At 40.2% G+C, this 21,363-nt stretch overlaps 1 protein-coding gene across 1 annotated transcript in view; it reads right to left on the bottom strand.

Annotated features, from left to right (window-relative positions):
- CDK14 (cyclin dependent kinase 14) overlaps positions 1-21,363 on the bottom strand; it is a 2,636,151-nt gene that overhangs the window by 347,480 nt on the left and 2,267,308 nt on the right. The window contains exon 14 of the mRNA XM_078663634.1: positions 14,450-14,588. Coding sequence (XP_078519760.1) covers positions 14,473-14,588 — 116 coding nt within the window. The 3' untranslated portion in view covers positions 14,450-14,472. The remainder of the gene's footprint in view (positions 1-14,449; positions 14,589-21,363) is intronic.

The raw sequence follows: 21,363 nt of genomic DNA, 5'->3' as shown, positions 1-21,363 counted from the left end.
ACCCCATCAGTCCCTTCGTCAGACCACTGTCGATCAGGATGTCGTTCATGCTGGTGTGACAGGAGTCATGTCTGCAAAGATTGCGGCTGCCACTTGTGTGCTGCTCAGCTTATCTTCCCTTCACCAGTACAGCCAATCCCAACCCCATGTGGGCACCCCAAAAGCTGTGACGGTATATTCCATCGGAGTAGCAGGATACTGTGGGATTTGAGGATCCACCAAATGATTCATGGATATACCAGAGGATTCAAGGATCCCAGTTTTGAAACTCTGTTGCAGGATTAGAGGATGTAGCATTCTATAAAAACAATACCAGGGTGTGGCCCGGTGCTTTGTAGCTTGCCTCTTGATGACAAGAAGCATCTACTTGGATTCTGCTCATTATTTGTATTCTTCAGCCTGGGTTGATGGAGCATGATTATTTAACCCCTTCACTGTGGGGCGTTTTCACCTGCTGTGCGGGGGGGAGGGGGGCCGCGCGCGGCACCGCTTGTGCTTGTGACGGGCGCGGCTCGTCATGAGGCACAGTGGAGCTGCACTCATGACGAGCGGAGCTTGTCACGACCACACCCTTTTTGGAAGTTCAGCACAGCGGGGAAATTATTATCCCCACGTGTGAACGTTCCAACGGTCATGACGAGCTCAGCTCATCATGAGCACAGCTCAACCGTGCCTCATGACGAGCTCAGCTCGTCATGAGCATGGAAAGTGTTAAGAATGATTTTACTCAGTCAAATCCGGCTCATGGAGTGAAAAATACTAACATGTACTTAAGAACCATGACTAATATTGCGATATGTGAGAAACATGAGAGGTTAAAACTGCATCGTAAAAGCATGCAGAAGGGTTGCAAACTGGTGAAAAGGAGACATATACAATAGAGAGAGAGAAATTACTGATGTATTATGATATTAATGTGAAGAGTAATAATGCAGTCTGTGGTTTTTAAGCAAAATATGATTTGAAAAGATTGCATTAATGAAAATGTTGCTTGCTTAATGAATGAATTTGAAGCAGCATAGAAATTGCTTATTTATTAAGGAAAATATTAGATTCTGCTTATGAAATAGTGAGATTATATTATTCCTATATACATTTATGTTTAACATTAGCAAATTTTTTCTTTATAAAATGTTGATTTTGTGTTTTTTCATGAAGGCCTTAAAAGCTTGTTAATATATTTCTATTGTAGGCCTCAAAAAATGTATTTTGTCTTTCATTATTTCTAATACGCTGAAGTGATTGCATTGTGGCTATGAAATATTATCGTTGGAGTTTCTTTCCTACAGTTTGAATAATGGACATTTTCTCTATGTCTAGAAAATTGTAGCAACCTTGTTGCAAGCTTAGAGGGAAGCGTGCAGAGCAAAATACTAGGTTGCAAATATATTTTCATATTTCCGAACAAAAGTGATATTGAACAGTCTTAGAGAACAAGAGAAACACTGAACAAAGATATTACATATGGGTTCCGGATGATTTGGGTTACAAAATGATCACACCACGGTGGCACCACAGATTTTGACCAATTGATATCATGCAAACTGCAAAAAGTTATTTTGTGAAAAGGAACTGATAATGTGAGAAGGTATAATTACCACATGAGAAAAGGACGTGTGCTGCTATTTTCCTTGCAAATCTTGGGCGTGACATGCGGTCAGTCCAAACTCTGACTTTCCCTGAACCGAACTCTCCTGATTTCCCCCTGCACTTCGGCTGGTGAAGTTGCACAGGCTATACCTTTAGGCAGAAGGGTTGGCTATTCAGACTACAGCATTATGTGCTTTAGTTCATTGAACTTAGGTTTGTATGAAACTTGAATTGCATACTGAAACTGCAATGTGTATTTCTTTCTTTCTCTTTCTCTCTCAACTCACGCCAGTTATTGATTTACGATGTAATTTGCTTCGAACTGTGATTGTATTGTGATTTTACCTGTATTCATTTGATTAACCAAAGTATTGATAATGCTAATGTATTTTTGTGCATTGACGATTCATCTTGTAGTGTAGCTAAAGGTACTATGATTACTATTCGGAGTTCTTGTCCTTTCTTATTGACGTAATTATTGACACTCTATGGTTATTGATTATTGTTGTTAGATAGGCATTTCAACATTACAGATCCTCATGAAGGAATGGCTTCTGTCTCTAATTATCTGAGTCCCTATTAGCTCTTACAAAGATCTATCGGAGGACCTCTTGTTTTGTAAGTGGTTATAGAGTTTCTATGGGCCCAAACCCTAGATTAAAGTAAATTGTTTTCAGATATATGATTGTGGTATTGTGGATAAATTGTAAATATTCGCAATTTTACACCGCTTTCGCTAGATCAGTTTTCTGGTAGCGTAATTGGATGGTTATTTTGACTAAATATACTAGATAATGAGGAAACTGAATTAAGAGACACTGACTGACAATAAAAATGTGTACCTTTATGTTCTATGCTGTGGTCCATCGTTAATGGAAGCAACAAGTCCGTCATAGGACTAAGATTCCGGGATAAAGTCTAAAAAGTAGTCTCAGTGTCTTAGTGTCTTAATTACCAGCAGTCTTAGTCACCACATCTTCAACAAAGCTAATCACATCATCGCACCCCAACTCCGGAAGATCATCAACAGCTCTTTAAAGACCGCCACCTTCTTAGAAAGCTGGAAGCACGCCGAGATCAATGCACTACTCAAGAAACCCACAGCGGACCCAAAGGACCTCAAGAATTTCCGGCCCATCTCTCTGCTCCCATTCCCGGCGAAAGTTATCAAAAAGATTGTCAACAGGCAACTGACCCATTTCCTTGAGGAGAACAACATCCTGGACCCGTCCCAATCAGGATTCCACAGCAATCATAGCACTGCAACTGCCCTCATCGCTGCTACGGATGACATCAGGACCATGCTGGACAACGGCGAAACCGCAGCACTCATCCTCCTGGACCTCTCGGCCGCCTTCCACACCTTCTGCCACCACACCCTTCGAAAACGCCTCCACAATGCAAGAATCAGTGATAAGGCCCTGGACTGGATCACCTCCTTCCTCACCCACAGAACCCAAATGATCCGCCTCCCCCATTCCGCTCTGAAGCCACCAAGATCATCTGCGGAGTGCCCCAAGGATCATCCCTCAGCCCTACCCTTTTCAATGTCTACATGGCTCCACTCGCCAACATCGTCCGCTCGCACAACCTCCACATTGTCCCATAAGCTGACCACACCCAGCTGATTCTCTCACTCACCAAGGACCCCGCCACCGCCAAAACGAACCTCCACGATGGACTGAAGGCCGTCGCCAACTGGATGGAAAACAGTCACCTGAAACTGAACTCAGACAAGATGGAGGTCCTCATCCTTGGCACCTCCCCCTCCGCCTGGGACGACTCCTGATGGCCGGTCATGCTGGGAGCCGCACCGACACCCACCGACCACGCTCGCAACCTGAGATTCATCCTGGACTCATCACTCTCAATGACCCAACAAGTCAACGCCTTCTCCTCCTCCGCATACACAGAACCACCACCAGTTGCATATCCTTTTCCTACCTCACCGCCAAGACGTGGAACACCCTCCCCACCCATCTGAGTCAGACCCAGGACCTGCTGACCTTCAGGAGACATATCAAGACCTGGCTGTTCGAGCAGTAGCTTCTACCCCCCTACAGTGCCTTGAGACTCTCACGGGTGAGTAGTGCGCTATAAAAATGGATGATTGATTGATTGATTGATTGTGGCATACACTAAGTATGTTATCTCCTGTGGATGTAGTGCTGAGCAAAGGTCTTGCCAATACTAGCATAGGGAATCTTGAAGTGTGATAAGTGAGGATTTTTGAGGTTGCTTCAGAAAGTGCATCTGGAGAAATCTTGAGCATTTCTTCATTATAGGTCCTCATGAAGGAATGGCTTGCATCTCTAATTATCTGAGTCCCTATTAGCTCCTACAAAGATCTATCGGAGGACCTCCTGTTTTGTAAGTGGTTATAGAGTTTCTATGGGCCCAAACTCTAATTACAGTAAATTGTTTTCTGATATATGTTTTGTGGTATTGTGGATAAACTGTAAATGTTCACAATTTTACACCGCTTCTGCTGGATCAGGGTTCTGTTCTTAACTTGAGTTTCTGGCTCTCCAGCTGAGACAATTTTCAAGCCGGATGTTAAGTTCATCTATAAAACGTTTTCTGCTTGTGGTGCTTCTTAGAAATTTCTATTTCCGTAACACTTCAAATAATTTCCTTACATTCTTGGAACATTTCAAATGATATGATCGCATTCTTGGAACTTTTCATCCTCATCCAGCACTTGTTTCAGAGGCCTCAGGTTAGTGATTAGCATTGTAAAGTTACATTATTTGTTTGAATTGTCTGACTAACATTGGATTCTTGAACTGTCCCTTGCATCTACCAAGTAGAACTCTAGCTTGCCTAGTAAATTGGGATGTTAAAGCTGTCCCTTAGGTTGTATGTTTTTGAGCTTTTCACAACTGTGTATAGGACATATATGAACAGGACCAGTCACACAACAATTGCCTTGACTCTAGACAGATAAATGGACTGTGCCATTAATATGCTGAGTGTTTACTGTAATGCACCTGTTGCTATTGTGATTCTTGCGTATTGTTTCAGTTTCTGTAGAACGTTACCATTCATGTGGAATTCATGTAAAAGTAAAAAACTACATGTAATTTCAATCAATATAAGAGCTGAGGCTAAAAATACTCGCATTCTGTTTAGTAGAAAACAGTCGTCACTCATGAAAGACTGCTGAACACCCGACAAGATGAGCTGTGTGCCTTCTCTCATACCCTAATCCCTTTCAACGCCCCGCCGTCAGTATCGCACACAGTCTTGGACGTTAGGCACTATAAACGTAGAAAGAGACTGGTGCGCTCAACATCACTCCTGCAGTAACATTTGGATCTACAGGTTAGTGGCCTGACACTCTTTATTCATCCTGGCTCCAAAATTCTCAATATCCGTGAGAGGGCTGTGAATGATCAAATCATACAATTTAATTTAGGGGAAAAACCTACCCACTGTTTCTTGCTGTCAAGTGGGAAGCAAAACATGATAATTCAGTTACATTCATATTAAAGCTACTATGCCGCTCTCTAAATATCAAACATTAAAATATGTGAATTTATGAACTAGAAGCATACTCTCAGAATCTATAAATGGAACATACAGTACATTAAATAAAATAAATACATATGTTAGTCAATGTTTGCTCACAAATGACTAAACTGGTCTGAGACACCAATCTGCAAATAAAGGCACAATGCTGGGGGCTCAAAAGAGAGATATAAGCAAAATGTATGACAAATGCAGCCAGAACAAATAGTAATTTGCTCTCCAAAAAGCTCTGCATTAGAATTGTATACAGTATGCTTTCATTTGTGATACCCTATCAAATTTCTATGCTTCACCTACAAAGTCCATGTCACTTATGAAGTCTGGAAGTAAATTTGCAGCATGTACTTTAACTTTCACATGTAAGAAAAGTGAACTCTTTTGAATTCAAAGAATCCTGTGTGCATGGCATTTAAAATTGGTCCTTTTAGACAAAAACAGATCCAGGAGACAGTTATCTAAAAGGCTTACAGAAAGAATTATCACTAAGTGTGCAGAGAAATATCCCTTTTGAACAACATCCTTAACCTAGGATACTTCCCGGTTAACTGGAAAAATTCCCTGGTGTTGGACTTGGCCCTTTTTGCAGGGTCATCCCTGAACTTTTTGCCTTCCTCCTATATTTTTCCTGACCTGTTGTTGACTATTTTATGACTCTGGGCACTTTACCACTGCTGACCAGTGCTAAAGTGCATATGCTCTCCCTATTGTAAATGAATAGATTGATCAGTGGTTCCATGATTGGATGTTTGGTTTACTTGTCAGACCCTTGTACAGTGCACTGAGAGTGTAATTCCAAATGCTGCTAGTGGGCTTGCAGCACTGGTTATGCCACCAACAGAAGCGGCCTTGTAAAACGTGTCTAAGGTCTGCCATTGCAGAGCCTGTGTGCTGTCTGGTAATGTCATGCTGACTGGAAAAGTACACCCACTTGCCAGTCCCTGAACCTTCCCTGTTTCTTCATATCAGACACCCCTATGGTAGGCCCAAGCGCAGGGTGCATTGTAAGTATAAGGTAGGACAAGCCCTGATGTGTGTGGCATGTCCAAATAGTGAATTACAGCCATTTTCGTTTTTCACTATTGCAAGGCTACCTGTTCTCCATAGGCCAGAATGGACTGCTAAATTATTACATGCTTATAATCCTAACAGACTCAGAGAACATTTTAGAAATTCGAGTTTAGTATGCCTGGACTCAGACTTATAAAATACATATTTTAGTAAAGTGGGTTTTAACACTCTGTGTTTGCAAATACCACTTTTAGAAATTAGGTATTTGCTTGCCTAACCAGTTAAGCCTGCCTCTGCTTGGTTGTGTATTCCTTTCTCTGGTGTTGTGAGTGACAGGGCTGGGGGATTCCAGGAGACAGGCTGGGGCAGCCCAGTGGTAAATAGAGAGATCTGCATCTAGATGGGAGGGAGGAGTTGCACCTGGGACCTGAATAGGGCTGGGCCTTCCCTCTACAATGCCGGCTCCGCCCCCTGTGGTGCATCTGATGTCTCTGCCCTGCACACTGAAAGAAGCGAAGGATGACTGTCAACAAAGTGCTACAGGAATGTACTAGCCTTCCACAATGCTGGCTCCACCTCCTGTGGGGCATCTGATGTGCCTGCCCTGCACTGTGAAAGGAAAGGAGAAGTCTGGTGCTTCAGAACTGGGTTTGACAGGTCATAGGCCCCTCTGCCCTCAGAAAACAAAGGATTTTGGGGTATAAGTATTGGGACCCTGATCCCATGAAATTAGATCACTTTTGGACTACAAGATGAAACCTTTGCTGAGAAGAGGAACCTGAAGAAACTGAGGAGAGACTATTCCCAAGGTGAAGTGCTGCTTGGGGGATTGGCCCGCAGTGGTTGCCTGACTGCCAAAGAGAGGAGAAAGAACTTTGTGGACTTTTCTTTCAACTTGTGCCAATGCTCCAACACTCGAGAATCCGTAAAGCTAACCCTGTGGGCAGACCATCAAGTTCAAGCAGCAGAGACTGGCTTCATTCAGACCATGAGACCAATGTTAAAGGTTGTTTAACCAACAGCTCATATTCCCTTTGCCCATTTCTTTCTGCAGAAAAAAGGCTTGTTTTTAAATTACAAAAATCAATAGGGTCATGTCTCCCAATAATAACTGTGATGAGAAATAGGAACCCAGTGGTAATTAGTTAAAACAGCAGACATAAATCCAGAATGAGTCATGATGGAAATAACAACAAGTATTTAACACACCGTCCAATGCGAAATCAACTCGAGGCAGATTGTAGAAATATTATTAAATGGTAAATCAGCCAACACTTTTCAGAGAACTCAGTCTTCCCTATTTTACACATCCAAAGAACTTCCACATGAATTGGTATATAACAGTGGGATCACGTTTGTTTTGAGGAAATGGAAATGACATTCTGTATATAAACTGTAATCTGAAAGGACTTTGGCACAGATGGGTGCATGCTAAAGTTGCTGCAGATTATTGACATGCCACGATTGGACAGGGCTGGGTTGAAGAAATGTCTGCAGGGGCCCAGCTCCGTGAAAAAGATGGGATTAGTCTGTCAATGAAGATATAAAACCAGTTTGCTCAGAGACAGTCTCCCTCTGAATTTGGAATGCTAGTTAAAAATACAAATGTTAAAGGGGCCTGGTGTTTCAGCTAAAATGTCAGCAGCTCGTTCCCTGGTTGATTTGCGAGCCACCTGCAGAATAATTATTACACCAAACCAGATAATGCTAAACAATGCTCAGGATTGCAAATCCCAAGCAAATTGTGACATTGCAGTGATATGAGAGCATGGGGCGTACTTTATCCATCTACACACATTTATTGTGCTCTATTGTATTTGTGTTACACAAAGTTCGTAGGAAAACAAGCTTGAATGTCAGCCATTTGAAGAAAGACAAAGAACAAGCTCAAAAGTCAGCCATTTTAAGGAGGATAGCACAAGCCTGATTGTTAGAAATTTTAAGGAAGACATAACGAACAAGCATGATGGTCATCCTAAGTGAAGCATACTTCGCCGTGTTTTGGGGTTGTATTCACATTTACATTGTAATCCACTCCAACGGTATATAAAAATGTTTGCATTCGGTTGTGTGGTTTTCTGGAAAACACACATTTGTTCAAACTTCCAACAAATGCCCAACAAATATGCAATATTCTTATTCATCCAAACTTTGTGCATCAAAATAACCCATAGTTAGCAGAAGAACATGGCACATTGATAGGTTGTGTCTTGTTTCACTGCAGATTAATAATTTATCCTATATGTTTGCAGAGTGTTGAAAATGCTTTGCAAATGTGGCAGAGTTTGCTCTGTAGTCCTTAATCAGTGACATGGTGTCATCATAGTGTTCAATGTCAAAGAGCTGTGTTAACATTGAGTGAGCACCACAGCAGATGTAACATCTTGGTACCCAATCAAAAGACCCAATCTACCTAATGCAGTGGATAGCGGTCTAGAGATCACCCAATTGTCCCTGATGCACCCACATGGAGCATGACACAGAAGGAAGAATATGTCTGTGTCCAAAGACAGAACATTAGCAATTTCCAGATACGCCTGTAGTGTCCAGGAACTATATATGTGTCCTCTGAGACACTAGATTTGACTGGGGGATACTGGGAATGTGGGATATGTGGTCCTGGTTTGTCGCTTCGCAGGACTAATGCTTTCAATCACTGGAGTAGAACCTGAAGGTGAAATTAAGACCTTTGCTCATTTTTGGGTCAAAACATACCAGAAAGCGCTGCTGTCTCATTGCAAAAAGACTTCTTGTGCATTCTGAAAGCTTCCATGTGAATGCATTTCGCCCACTGCGTACCATTGGCTTTGTGGTTTGTAACACATTTTCTGGCTTTCTATTTGCTGGCTTTATTTGTGTTAGGCTGTCCAGCATGTCGGTATCCTTCCAGAGGAGCACAGCTTGTTCACCATTGCTCCTTGTATTCTTCCACAAGTCCTCACTTTCTGTAAATAGGCCTTTCCATTTTGTTCTTATCTTGTCAATGGTGATGTGCCTTCAAAGGCAGAGGTCAAATGTAAGGCCCTGTCTTCCGAGGGAGATTTGTGTTTACATTTTTCTTCTGTGACATCAAAGTGAAAGGATTCATGTGACAATCTTGCTGGTACTGGAACAGAAAATGGGTTGTTCCTTGCAACCAACAAAATTTAAATGTCCAGAAATGAAGTATGCAAATATTTCAGAATATATCAGAACTAGGAAAGCACAAATAAGCACTTATTTTTGTAATTTGGAAGTGTGGTGGAAAGAAGGATTTTATTATGATCAAGGCAAATCATTACACTAGGTGTGGCCATTTCTACACATTATGGTTTGTGCGTTGTATAGTTTTATCAGTAAAACTAAATGTGCAAATGTAAAGGTCATTTCAATTGAAAATGCGTTGTCTATAATAGCAGTGAACTACCACACTATGCATACTCCACTCTATGCCACTCCACTCTACTCTAGTCCACTCTACGATATGACACTCCACTCCACCACACTCCACTCTATGCAACTTCACTCTAGGCACTTTATGACACTTCACTGCACAACACTCCAACCTACTCTATGGCACTCCACATGATGCCACTACTCTTGATGACACTTTACTGCACTCTACGCTATTCCACTCTACTGCACTCCATGCCACTCTACGCCACTTTACTCCACTCTAATTCCCTCCACTCTATGCCACTCCACCCTATGCTACTCTACTACACTACAGTCAATGCCACTCCATTCTATGCTACTTCAATTTAGGCCACTCCACTCCACTCGGTGACTGTACTACATTCAATGCCACTCCATGGACTCTACTCTACGCCAATATACGACCCTCCACTCTTAGCCCTTCCACTCCAGGCCTCTTCACTGCACTTCACTCTTTGACACTTCAGTCCATGACACTCCAAGATAATCCACTCTACTCTTTGCCACTCTAATCACATGCCACTCCACCACTCTAAGCCACTTCACTTTAGGCCTCTCAACTCAACGTAACTCTCTCCACCTCACAACTCTGCTATACTCTACGCCACTCCACAAAACTGTACTCTATGCCACTCAAAAATACTCCACTCTTAGACACTGTAATCTACAACACTTTAATCCACACTCCATGCCCCTCCACTCTTCTCCACTCCTAGACCCTCCACAACATTCCTGTCCTTGACACTCCACTCTACTGCATTTGTTGCCACTCCACTCTATGACACTCTCCTTCTACGCTGCTAACTTTTAGCCATGATGAACAGCACCCACACTGGTATACAACATGGTTAAAACACACTGGAAAAGCAAATACCTCTTACATGCTTGTTTATTTCTTAATTTGCTTGTTGGTAGTACTGCACATCTCACCCTTTTTTAATCCTGCAGAAGGGATAACACAAGGTACCTTCCCCAAAAAGTAATTAAAATAGAATTTTAAACATACACCCATCGCAGTCTAAATATGCGACCAGCAGCACGACCATCAGTTATATGCCAACCAAGGAAAGACTTACGCTAGTTGATACTGCCCTACGGTATCACCCCTAAAAACATACTACCTATTAAAATTGACATTCTCACCTCCACAAAACCAAATCAGATTTGCGTCTGCGACTAAAACATTTGGAAAGTCATAACCCACACTAATGAACAGTCCTGTGGTGCCATACTAATGACATATGGTGCTCTAAAGAGATGCTAATTAACTATAGCAATGTTTAATATCACTTTAAAGCTGTCAAAAGAGTAAATGGAGAACTTAACATTAGATTTTTAGCCCTTTCTAGTCTGCCCTAGTTCAATTTGGGTCAGGTGGCACTGCAAAACACATATCGAGTTATGTCAAATTGTTGTCATTGCCTAGCACATGCACACAGACTTACCAGTGAGTGGAGACCCCAACACAAGAGCAATACTAAATAAAAGACAGAGGCAAAGGGTGGCAATTGAGGAACTTAATAGTATAGTATGGTTAAGAAATCAGCTATGTAAGAAAAATACACAAGAATACCTCCATGAAAATTACATCAAAAGCATCCCTTGAAAGGAAAAAGGAGCAATAGCTCAAGAACCTAACACTTGGTGACAGTCGGTTCATTCTGAGTACGGGGCCCTGATAAACCATAATCGGTTTTCCTGAAACAGTACGGTGTCTGTCAAAATAAGGAAACACGTAAGAATAGGGGATATTATCCTGCTTTTGAAGTCGTGACTATAATCTTCAAAGTATCCAGATTGTCTGCAGCAACTATTTGCAGTGAAAGAAATGTAAGACTTTCCTTTTAATACAAGCTTTCTCTTTGCTCGGTTTAGTACCTTTGCTATGAACCATTTTGCAACTCACTGTACTTTCTCTTTTTCACAATGATTTGACTAGCCATTACCATGTAAGGAACCCTCCCCCAAATATTACAGATACAAATGTAAGCAATCATAGCTGACTGATTATGCACAGTATTTATCAATAATATTTATATGAATTACTATTATCAATTATATTTACAAGTTCTATCACAGCTTTGCCAAGCCTAAAACCTTGAAATAATCTGTTTTTATACCAAGTATTGCAATAATCTGAAATGTGATCTACATTGTGTACATTTCTTAACAATGAGATTCTAATGTACTAAGCTTTCTTATTATGCCTATGACAACACCATAGCAGTTGGCTGCAAAATGCTGTTCTCATCACTAAACCTGAAAATTATAGGTCAGCTTAGTGCGAAATGTTGATGGTATGGCACAATAGAAATCGAATAATCCCTTGGCATGGCTGCAAAATTGTCTTAACTTAATAGAGCCATGATTTGTTCTCATACTTTATTATTAGAATCACATTATTATATTAATAGAAACACGTGTATATGTCTGTGTGTGTGTGTATGTATATATACATATATGTATATATTTATGTTTGAGTGTAGTAAACATTTTGAATAAATATTAGCATTTCAATAATAACTTTCTTACAGTAACATTGATTCACATACCAATGCCAGGTTGAAACATAGGTCACATCGGCTTATTTTATATTTTTATAATTCAATAAATAGGCTAAGTCGAAGAGATAGCTATGAATCCAATGTACAAAATCTGAAGCACAAACGTAATTAATCTTAGCCATCCAGCAATATGCATTTTCATCAACTATCGCATCATCAAACAAAGTCTTCCAAGAATATAGGCATACCATCATCACAGCTTCTTCTGAAAGTCTGTTGAATTGCGGAATTATACCCTACCAATCTTACTAAGGCAGTAGTGATCGAAAATATTTCCTTCAATCTTGAGGCAAATGACCTATTGAGTATCTAACAGTCAGTGGAACTTCGGAGTGATGGCCCACAAGCCATGTTAATAAAAAATAGGGAAGATCAACTTGCTGTCCTTGATTAATAATATGAGTGAGCTGTGATCATACTAGACATCTCTGCAACATTTGACACTATCAACCATAACAACCTGTTGAACCTTCTGCAAACGCTTGTAGCAACAGAAGTATTGTGTAAATTGGCTTATATCGTCCTGAGAAACCACACTCAATAAGTCAAACTGAAATCCCTTCCACTGCTATTACTTGCAGAATTCCATAAGAATCAGATCCTCAATCACTCAATTCAATGTCTACAAGAGAGCTTTGACCAAATGCTCTATCCACACCTCCTCCATTGGATTAATGTGGATGATACCCATCTATTTCAGTTAGGAAGATAGATCTACAGAATGTCAAGTGCATCTACTTGAATAGACATAATATGGGGAACCTAGTCATGGTCCCCTTGGAATCTTCCATCCTATTCACTAGTCCTGAATCCATAGGTTCACCCCTAGTCCAGTCCTAAAAATATGCAAATTAGGTGTTTTGCATGGTACTAAACAAACGATACAGTAATCAAAATGTTTTTATCACATGTGTTAGTAACAGGCTATGATCTCTTTTCTGCTTCTCCCACTAAATGTGTGTTTCTCATTTCCATGGCTCTGGTGTGTTTCAAAGAAAAGTGTTACCTATGCTTGCCTTCAAAAAGGCCATCAGCATTGTCAGTTCTTCATATATTTTTTCATTGAAGCAGTAAATGTATGATCCATTTTTAATGTGGTAATCTCCTTTGCTTAAATAGTACAGTTCAATTTTCATTGACATACTCTCCTTACATAATGGTGTTTTCCTTTTACAAATGCTCTTTAGTAGAGGTTAGTGATTAGGTGATGCAGACACTGAATGTTGCAAAGCAATTCAAATGGTAAAAACACCCAAGTACCTTTTCCAGGAAGGTAGTACATCTTTTGTGCCGACCCCACAAGCTGCAAAATGTAAAGACATCAGCACAGATTGCGGCAGAACCAGCCAAAAGAAACACAGGAAACTGTCACGAGTGTGTGTCTTCAACATGGCCAAATAATCTTTTGGTAGGAGTAATCCTTGTATTACCTCACTGAAAATTGATAAGTATTCTTCAAGTAACATTGGTGAAGGAGAAACAGTTAACCAGTCTCATTGAAATGGGTAAATTGTTCCATAACTGAGGAGCATGGTCTGAGAGGGGCTGAAAAGCGGAATAACTTTTCTTTAAGTTGGGGATCTTTAGGAAATAATTAACTTTGGGTCTAACCGAGGAAGAGACCCTAAAAATGTATTAATTAAAGAGATTTTGGCGTGTTAATGTGTATGTCACTTAAAAGTGACAGAATGGGGGTGTTAGCTCATGGAGCACAGGAATACGGATAACCGATTACTTTAAATATAGCTGCTTTGGGAGTGCTGGATGCTAGCAGCAAAGAGCTGTTTATTTATTTTTTGTATAAGAGAAGCGCTGTAAGTTGGTTACTGCCTGAAGAAATGTTAATTTCTGTAAAACACACAACATGAAATTGAAATGATGCGGATATGGTAGCCAATGGAATTGTTTCAATTTTGGGATTATGTTGTCAACATTCCTTTGGCCAGTAATGAGGCAGGCAACAGCATTCACACAGAATACACACTGGAAATTTAGGGAAGTACATTTTCAGAGAGTTATTTTAGTGAATGGGTGAGTTAGAGGCACTGGTTTTTTATTGGTGACATCACTCATGCATTTCACCTTTTCATAGCCAAAGGACAAAGGAGTATTATGATAAATTATCCCTATGTTAACAACAGGCAAGGGAAAAAAGTAATTATTATAACTATGTCAAAAAACGCAAAGGCATGCATGACAAAAACAGTCAGCAGGCACACATACTATTTGAGGACAAAATAGCTTGAAGCCAGGGAACCCACAGCAGAGATCAACAGTTTGGGCTGCTCTTACTCTTCTGTCATCTTCCAAAATTCATGTACTCTTTTGAAAATCACCCTTACCTGCATTCTCCATTGTGTATTCATCAGTGTTTCATGCTTGATAGGAGTTTGCCATGACTATTGTTTCTCCCAAAAACCCTCATGCTGTCACCAGCCTCTGGTTGTAATTTCACATTTGGTACAGTAAAAATTGATGACACTATGAAAAATGAAAATGTTTTCTTAATACTGATTCAATCTTTATTTGGTATGTCAAATCCAAGACAGCTGGACAGAATTTGAATAATGTACACTTATTTATAACACATTGTTAGAAAGATCAAATATGTCCCCTAATGCAATATAGATCAGTAATGCCTTTCAATAAGAAATACTAAATTTGCTAAATAATTAATCAATTTATTCCACCATTGTACTTATAAGTAATTTGAGTTCAGATATGCAATGTTATAATTTTACATCCATACATATGTGTACATTATGTGCTGACATTGGTGTAATACCCACACGACTTTAAACAGACTCATCATCGCAGACTGTAAAGCTTGTGATTTGGAATAGAAGATCCTGTGGCATCGGCTAATTTAACAGATCGCTAACACCCTTTGTAGACCTGAAATATAGAGCTCACATCTCCTCTACTCATGAATTGGAGAAACTGAAACAGAACAACCCTACAGGATTAAACCATTCTTAAAACCTCAGTGGTAACACAGCCATATCTATATCTGGTTAATATTGGTCAGTGAGAGATTATTGTTAACCTGATTTCGTTTGGGTATTATCAGTTTTCCATTGGAAAAGTTTGACTCTATCTCCAAACCTATCTTCCCATGTGATCAATCCTCTACACTGACACTGATGAACTTTGTATTTTTCAGCACATTTTATACCCCTTTACACACAGCATTTGTGAATTCCTGTTATTAAAATGTATGGAATTTATACATGTAAACCTGCATTTTATTTCTCATGAAGGTTGAGTAATCCTACTTTTTTAACTCCTTAGGCTGTTTCCTAAAGTCTGCTATGGTTTATAAATGAAATTGGATCTAAAAACGTATTTGAGCCTGCTACCACTCTTTTGACCTTTCGGATGAATCCTCGACACAGACAGTGATGCAAGTTTGTATTTTAAAAAAAATCTCATACATATTTGATATTGTGTTTTTTTATTCCTGAAATTTATGGATCTTGTAAACGCAAATACGCCCTTTAGATCTCATGGATGCTGAACAATTGTACTGTAAATAAATCCTTAGGCCGTATTTTAAAAGTCTGTAGTGGGATATTGTAAATCTTTTTAAGTTAAAATAGATTTATTTGTGGTTTTATGATATTTTTAACTTGTGATTAATGTCATTTTTAAAGTTCTACATTGATGATTAATTATGAATAATGAAATAAAGATCAATTGATATCCTGAAGTAAAGAGAATTATACTACAGCCTTATAGCCCGCCGTAGCGGGCTATACAGGCCATTAAAGACCCGCTCCAGCGTTAAAGGCCCAAGCCAAAGGCGTGTGCCTTTAACAAGGGAGTGGGACTTTAATGGCCTGTGTAGCCCAGCTACGAAGGGCTATAAGGCTGTTAGAACATTCTGCCACTAGAGGGCAGAATGTTCTAACAAATAAAACAAAGGCCTCTCAGAGCCTGAGGGGGTTTAAATGCCCTTGGGCTTCGAGAGGCCTTTGTTCACAGCAACAGCTGTGAACAAACACTACGTGGAATGTTGCTCTGCGGGCTTTTACCGGACGGTAGAACCACGGAGCACTTCATTGTATTCAATGGAGTCCTCCACATTCCAATGTTTTAATATTTATTAGTGTTTTTTGACTGTGGAGAGGAGTGATGACTCACAAGAGGACAACTCTTGTGATCTGTTGGCCCTTCACACCTTCAACAATTTGACTATAAGTAGCATAATACTGCTCTCAACTGAGGTTTATATATGACTCATGCAGTAATGTTTTTACACGTATAGCAGTTAAAAGCAAAGACATTTAACCAGAAAATAAGCATGTGGTATTAAATCTCTGCAGTGATATACCATCATATCAAATTGGCTTAAAGTCCTCGGACCAAGCTATTTCCCTCAGTAACTTGACAGTAATATGAAATATGTGATGCAATACTTTCTCACGTTAATTGTGCTTTTCTTTGTTGCGTCACAGTTTTTCATAGTAAAAGTATGTATTCTCTGAAAAATTACAGCTACAACTTTAGTTATGCATCAGCAAATGCAAACTTGGAAAAACCCTGAAATTCGCCAGTTATAACGTAGCGAATTTGCAATTGTACTACCTGGGAGCGCAGTGCTGCTACGCGCATGCATGGTTTCATCCGGATGCAAGAATACCGTAACTTTGACCTGAGGCGAACCTTGTGCTCCCGGAGCAGTTATCCACAGTCCTGCTCAGGGGGGTCCCTAGGGACCCACATGACATACAAACCGTGTCCACCACCAGCAGGGCGTGGGAGAAGCTGAGACGGCTGACGGGCGCTGTGTCACTATATTCTTCCGCCCTCCCTCTCCCAAATGCTAGATGGCTCCAGATATCAGGCGAACGACTGGTGCAATGCACCCTGACAACGTTCGACATTACCAAAGTAGGAGACCTATATCGGGAGGGCACGTCTTCTCACTAGATGACGACACACGCTACCAAGACAGTAGTTTCATGGATAGGTTTGTCATGGATCGCATCCAGTCAGCTCTACGTTCTACACTACCCACGTTCCCGGTCAAACCTGAATCGTTTCCCCCTTACACTGATAATAAAAAATTCGAACAGGGCGCATTTAATTTAAAAATTATCAGTGTTTTATAAAAATGGTGAGTTCTTGACAAAATGGCTTTTTTTGAGACACAAAATAAAGGCTGTGTAATCATGAAAATCACAAGGTAACCATTGCATACTATTTTTGACCTCATTTTCCCGACCCTTGAGTGCCCCCAGCACTTTCTTAGCGTCAGGCACCCCTCACAGTGCCCTTCTTTGCGGCGAAATATTTTTGTCACACCACAAAAATCACAATTTTGTACAAAATCAAAATTTTTAAGAAAACTGAAAAAAAACATTCTCTTCTTCAAACAATCAGACTTATCAAAAACATCAAAATATGAATGATTACAATTGCGATTTTGGAAATCACGATTTTAAATGTCCAAGATATAGTAAAGTGTCACCCTTTCTGGCATACCCACCATCTCAACATCTCGAAAACTACTGAATGAATTTCTAGCAAACCATAAAAAAGCATGCTTTCCGAGTCAAATTCTACTTTTAAGAGAAGTTTAGCATAATTCTGTTCAGTGGCTTAGCTGCAAGCAAGGTAATTGGTTTATAATTCTCTGGAACAGTTCTATCAAGATTGTCCGTTTTAGAAGGGGCATGAGAAAAACAGACTTCCATTTGGGAGGGACTATGTCTAAGGAAATTCAGAGATTGACAGTAGGTAGATTAACAGGCCAATAGTCTGAACGACTGAAGAAAAGAACTGGGACAAATATTATTAAGAAACCTTGACTTATTGTTTTTAAGTAAAGCAATAATCTCCTGTAAATTAGAGGGAACAAAAACGTCCTAAGTGGGAAGTGGCCTTGTAGCTGAAGATGAAACTTGAGTACAGTGAGACACTGTTTGAGAGTTTTTGATGTTTGTCAGTGATTTGCCTGTTTGACGGAAACAATTTGGGCAAACTCATCACAAAAGGTTGCAAAGAAGTGGGGTTAGTGCAGAGGGGCTTAGAGAAGGAATTCAGAGATCTGAATAGCACTAGGTTGGAATGTTGGAATAAAGAATCTGATTGCAAACAAAATTAAATGTAGTTCCTTTTGCAGATACGCAGCTGATATTTGTATGTATAATGATTTTCCAGATAAGAGTAACTCCATTTGAGCTCTCGCTGTCTAAGTGCCTAGCGTAGATCCCTCAGAGTGCCAGAATACCATTTATTTGCGGCAATACTCTTTCCTAGTTGTAAAAGAATGTTTTTCAAGCACGACCTTCATGAGGAATGAAGTGAAAACCTCTTTCCTCTCAGAATACCAGTTACTCATCAGTGTATTATATGTGAAAACAGTCATTGTTATTCTGAGAAAAATTATTTTGATGTTATTTGGATGTGATCGATACATATTGCATCAAAAGTTGAATTACAAAAACACAATCGATTAAGAAAATTGGACTTGGATGACTTTGATATTTGTAATATTTCATATTTCATAGCAATCAATAGTCAGATGACCCAGACTACAGGAAGAGACATGTTAAGAATGGCAACATACCACCCCACAGTAAAAAAAGGTATTCATAAGACAAGCAGCCTTTACAGACTTGGTGAACATCTTCTTATCTATATTCAAAAGCAGAACTATTAGAACTTTAGAAATACCTATCATGATGGCAAAAAGGGCTTTTAGTGAAAAAAGTATGTCCCCTCCACCTAAATAATGTAAAAATATTTCCCTACATATAACCAAATAATGACTTTGCTGAGGGGAAATTTAGGGAGTCAAACGCAGAGCCAAAAGCCTTACACAGTCAGTAGCGCTTTCTGCCATATTGCTGTAGTGAGCCTGTCCTTTGAAGTTTTAATAAGGACCCACAATGTGGAAGCAATATGGAAATCTCCCCAGTATCCAACACATTTAGGTGCCTCAAAGAACAGCGACATAGTTATGTTTCTTTTCAATCTCACAGCAGCCACCTTTGTTGAGCTGCCTCTGGTATTTGCAGGAAATACACTTTTTAACTCAGACTAAATCAGATATGTAGTTGCCATGGAGAAAAGGTGAACCACAGAAACATTGCCTATGTTCGCCTACCCCAATGACCAAAGCAGTAATGTGGATCCTGAAGTAAAGAACTCTTAGATCTAAAATGTATTCTTTACTCTCCAGTGTATGAACAGGCACATGGAAATATGTGGCAAAATCCATATTAACCATACTGCTGGGAAGTATTTTAAGCCCCAAGAAAACATGTATGCCTGAAAATCAATATTATTCCACCAGGCACTAGACACACATCTAGGCCATTCTAGCCCTTTCATATTCCCTAATGCCCTTTAATCCTAGCCTGCTAATAAGACCCATAGTATATACACAGCCGTTGTTGTAGCTTCTCACAATTTCTTAAAAAATTATTATTGGGTTCCACTGGCTATTATCGTGGTTGGCAACACTCACATTTCTGGTAGACATGTTTCCCCACACTTTTCTTTCTTTTATTTTCAACAACTGTTTAGTAGAAAATAGTAATTGTTTAAATTACTCCAGCATTGTTTTTTTTTACCTTTAGATTTTACATTCATTCATTATTAGCTGTATTTATTTTTCAAGAGCTGGCGCCTGGATTTCCATGCTTCTCCCTCAGAGTAATCTTTAGTATGCTCAACACTCTTTAGGGAGGCATTTGAACAGCCTGTGTTGGAATTGTCTAGGGATACTGTTGTGAGAGTTAAGCTTAAACACATACTAATGTTTCTAGTCTATTTCCACTCCATTCACTGGGAGGGATTTCCATTTACACCAGGTCTCTTCCTCTCACGTGAAAAGTTTTGCAACGGCCAAACTGGTCATCCAGAGGCACTAGTTTGACCTGTGACGTCCTCTCATGACATCTGGCTGAATGTGCCCTGTCCATACTTGTAATCTATATATATTGCCTGACACAGGCTAACTCAGCCTTATAAATACGGACGCCAACCCAATACTTCTGTCCTTTCGGTGGAATCAACCTACTATTGGATTGACTCTGCTTCTCTCCTACTGGACTTACAAAACAATCACCTGCTACACTGGAGGGAGAGGAATTATATAAATGCAAAATGGGTTCTGCTTTGAAATGAGGGTACCCCATGTTGGCCCAATAAATCTTCCATTACAGAACACTATCTCGATGGAACCCTGCTCCCTGGCAGCTGGTCTATAATGTGTGAACATTTAGCTAGCGTTCAAGATGTCTCACTGAGATGCAGTCACTAGCTACCCTCCCTCGAGGATGAGTACACAAACTCCACGCCAGAGGAGACCACGGGAGTAGCAAGAAAATTAAAATACCCTCCACTTCCAACTAAGCTCTTATGACACCAAGCAAACAAAGCAAGTCATCACAACCTTCCTCAGAGGAGCTCTCTGGTCTCTTAAATCCAAGCATCTATCCAGTCATCCTTTCATCCACCTGCAAATATCCACAATTTTACCTTTACATTCTGTCATCCATTCATTCTTCCATCTATCATTCAGTCTTTCACCATTTCGTCTATTGGCCCATCCGTATCTAAATCTATCCATTCATCTCCAAATCTATCCATCCATCAATCAATCCACATTTTCACTCTTCCATCTCTCCATCCACTCTTTCACTCGTCCATACATCCTTTCAGTCATTCATCCATCCACCCTTAGACTCCATCCATCTATCTATCCATCCACACATCCATCCACACTTTCACTCTATCCAGCTATCCACCCTTTCACTCATCCTTTCATCTTCCACCCATCCACTCATCCATCTGTACATTTACCCTTCACTCATCCATCCATCCCACTCATCCGTCCATCAATTTTACTCATCCATCCACCCTTTTATCCATCCACTCTCCCTTTCACTCCTCATCCATTCTTTCACTCATTCACCTATACACCCTTTCATCCATCTATCCATCCACCCTACCTTTCACGTATCCATCCTTTCGCTCAACCATCCATTTGCTCTTTCACTCCGTTGATCTACCCTTTCACTCATGCCATCCATCCTCCATTTACTCAGTCATCCATCTGTTCATTCACTCATTCATCCACCCTCACTTTCATTTAGCCATCCATCCTTTCACTCACTCACTCATTCATCCATCCATCCTCTCATCATCCATCCACCCTTTCCACTCATCCATCCATCCACTCTCCCTTTCACTCACCATCCATTATTTCACTCATACATCATCTTTACTTTCATCCATCCAC

This window comes from Lissotriton helveticus, chromosome 10 (genome assembly GCF_964261635.1).
Source record: "Lissotriton helveticus chromosome 10, aLisHel1.1, whole genome shotgun sequence".
Classification (NCBI taxonomy): Eukaryota; Metazoa; Chordata; class Amphibia; order Caudata; family Salamandridae; genus Lissotriton; species Lissotriton helveticus.
Note: the sequence above shows the minus strand (reverse complement) of the source record. Positions and strands in the feature narration are given on the sequence as shown.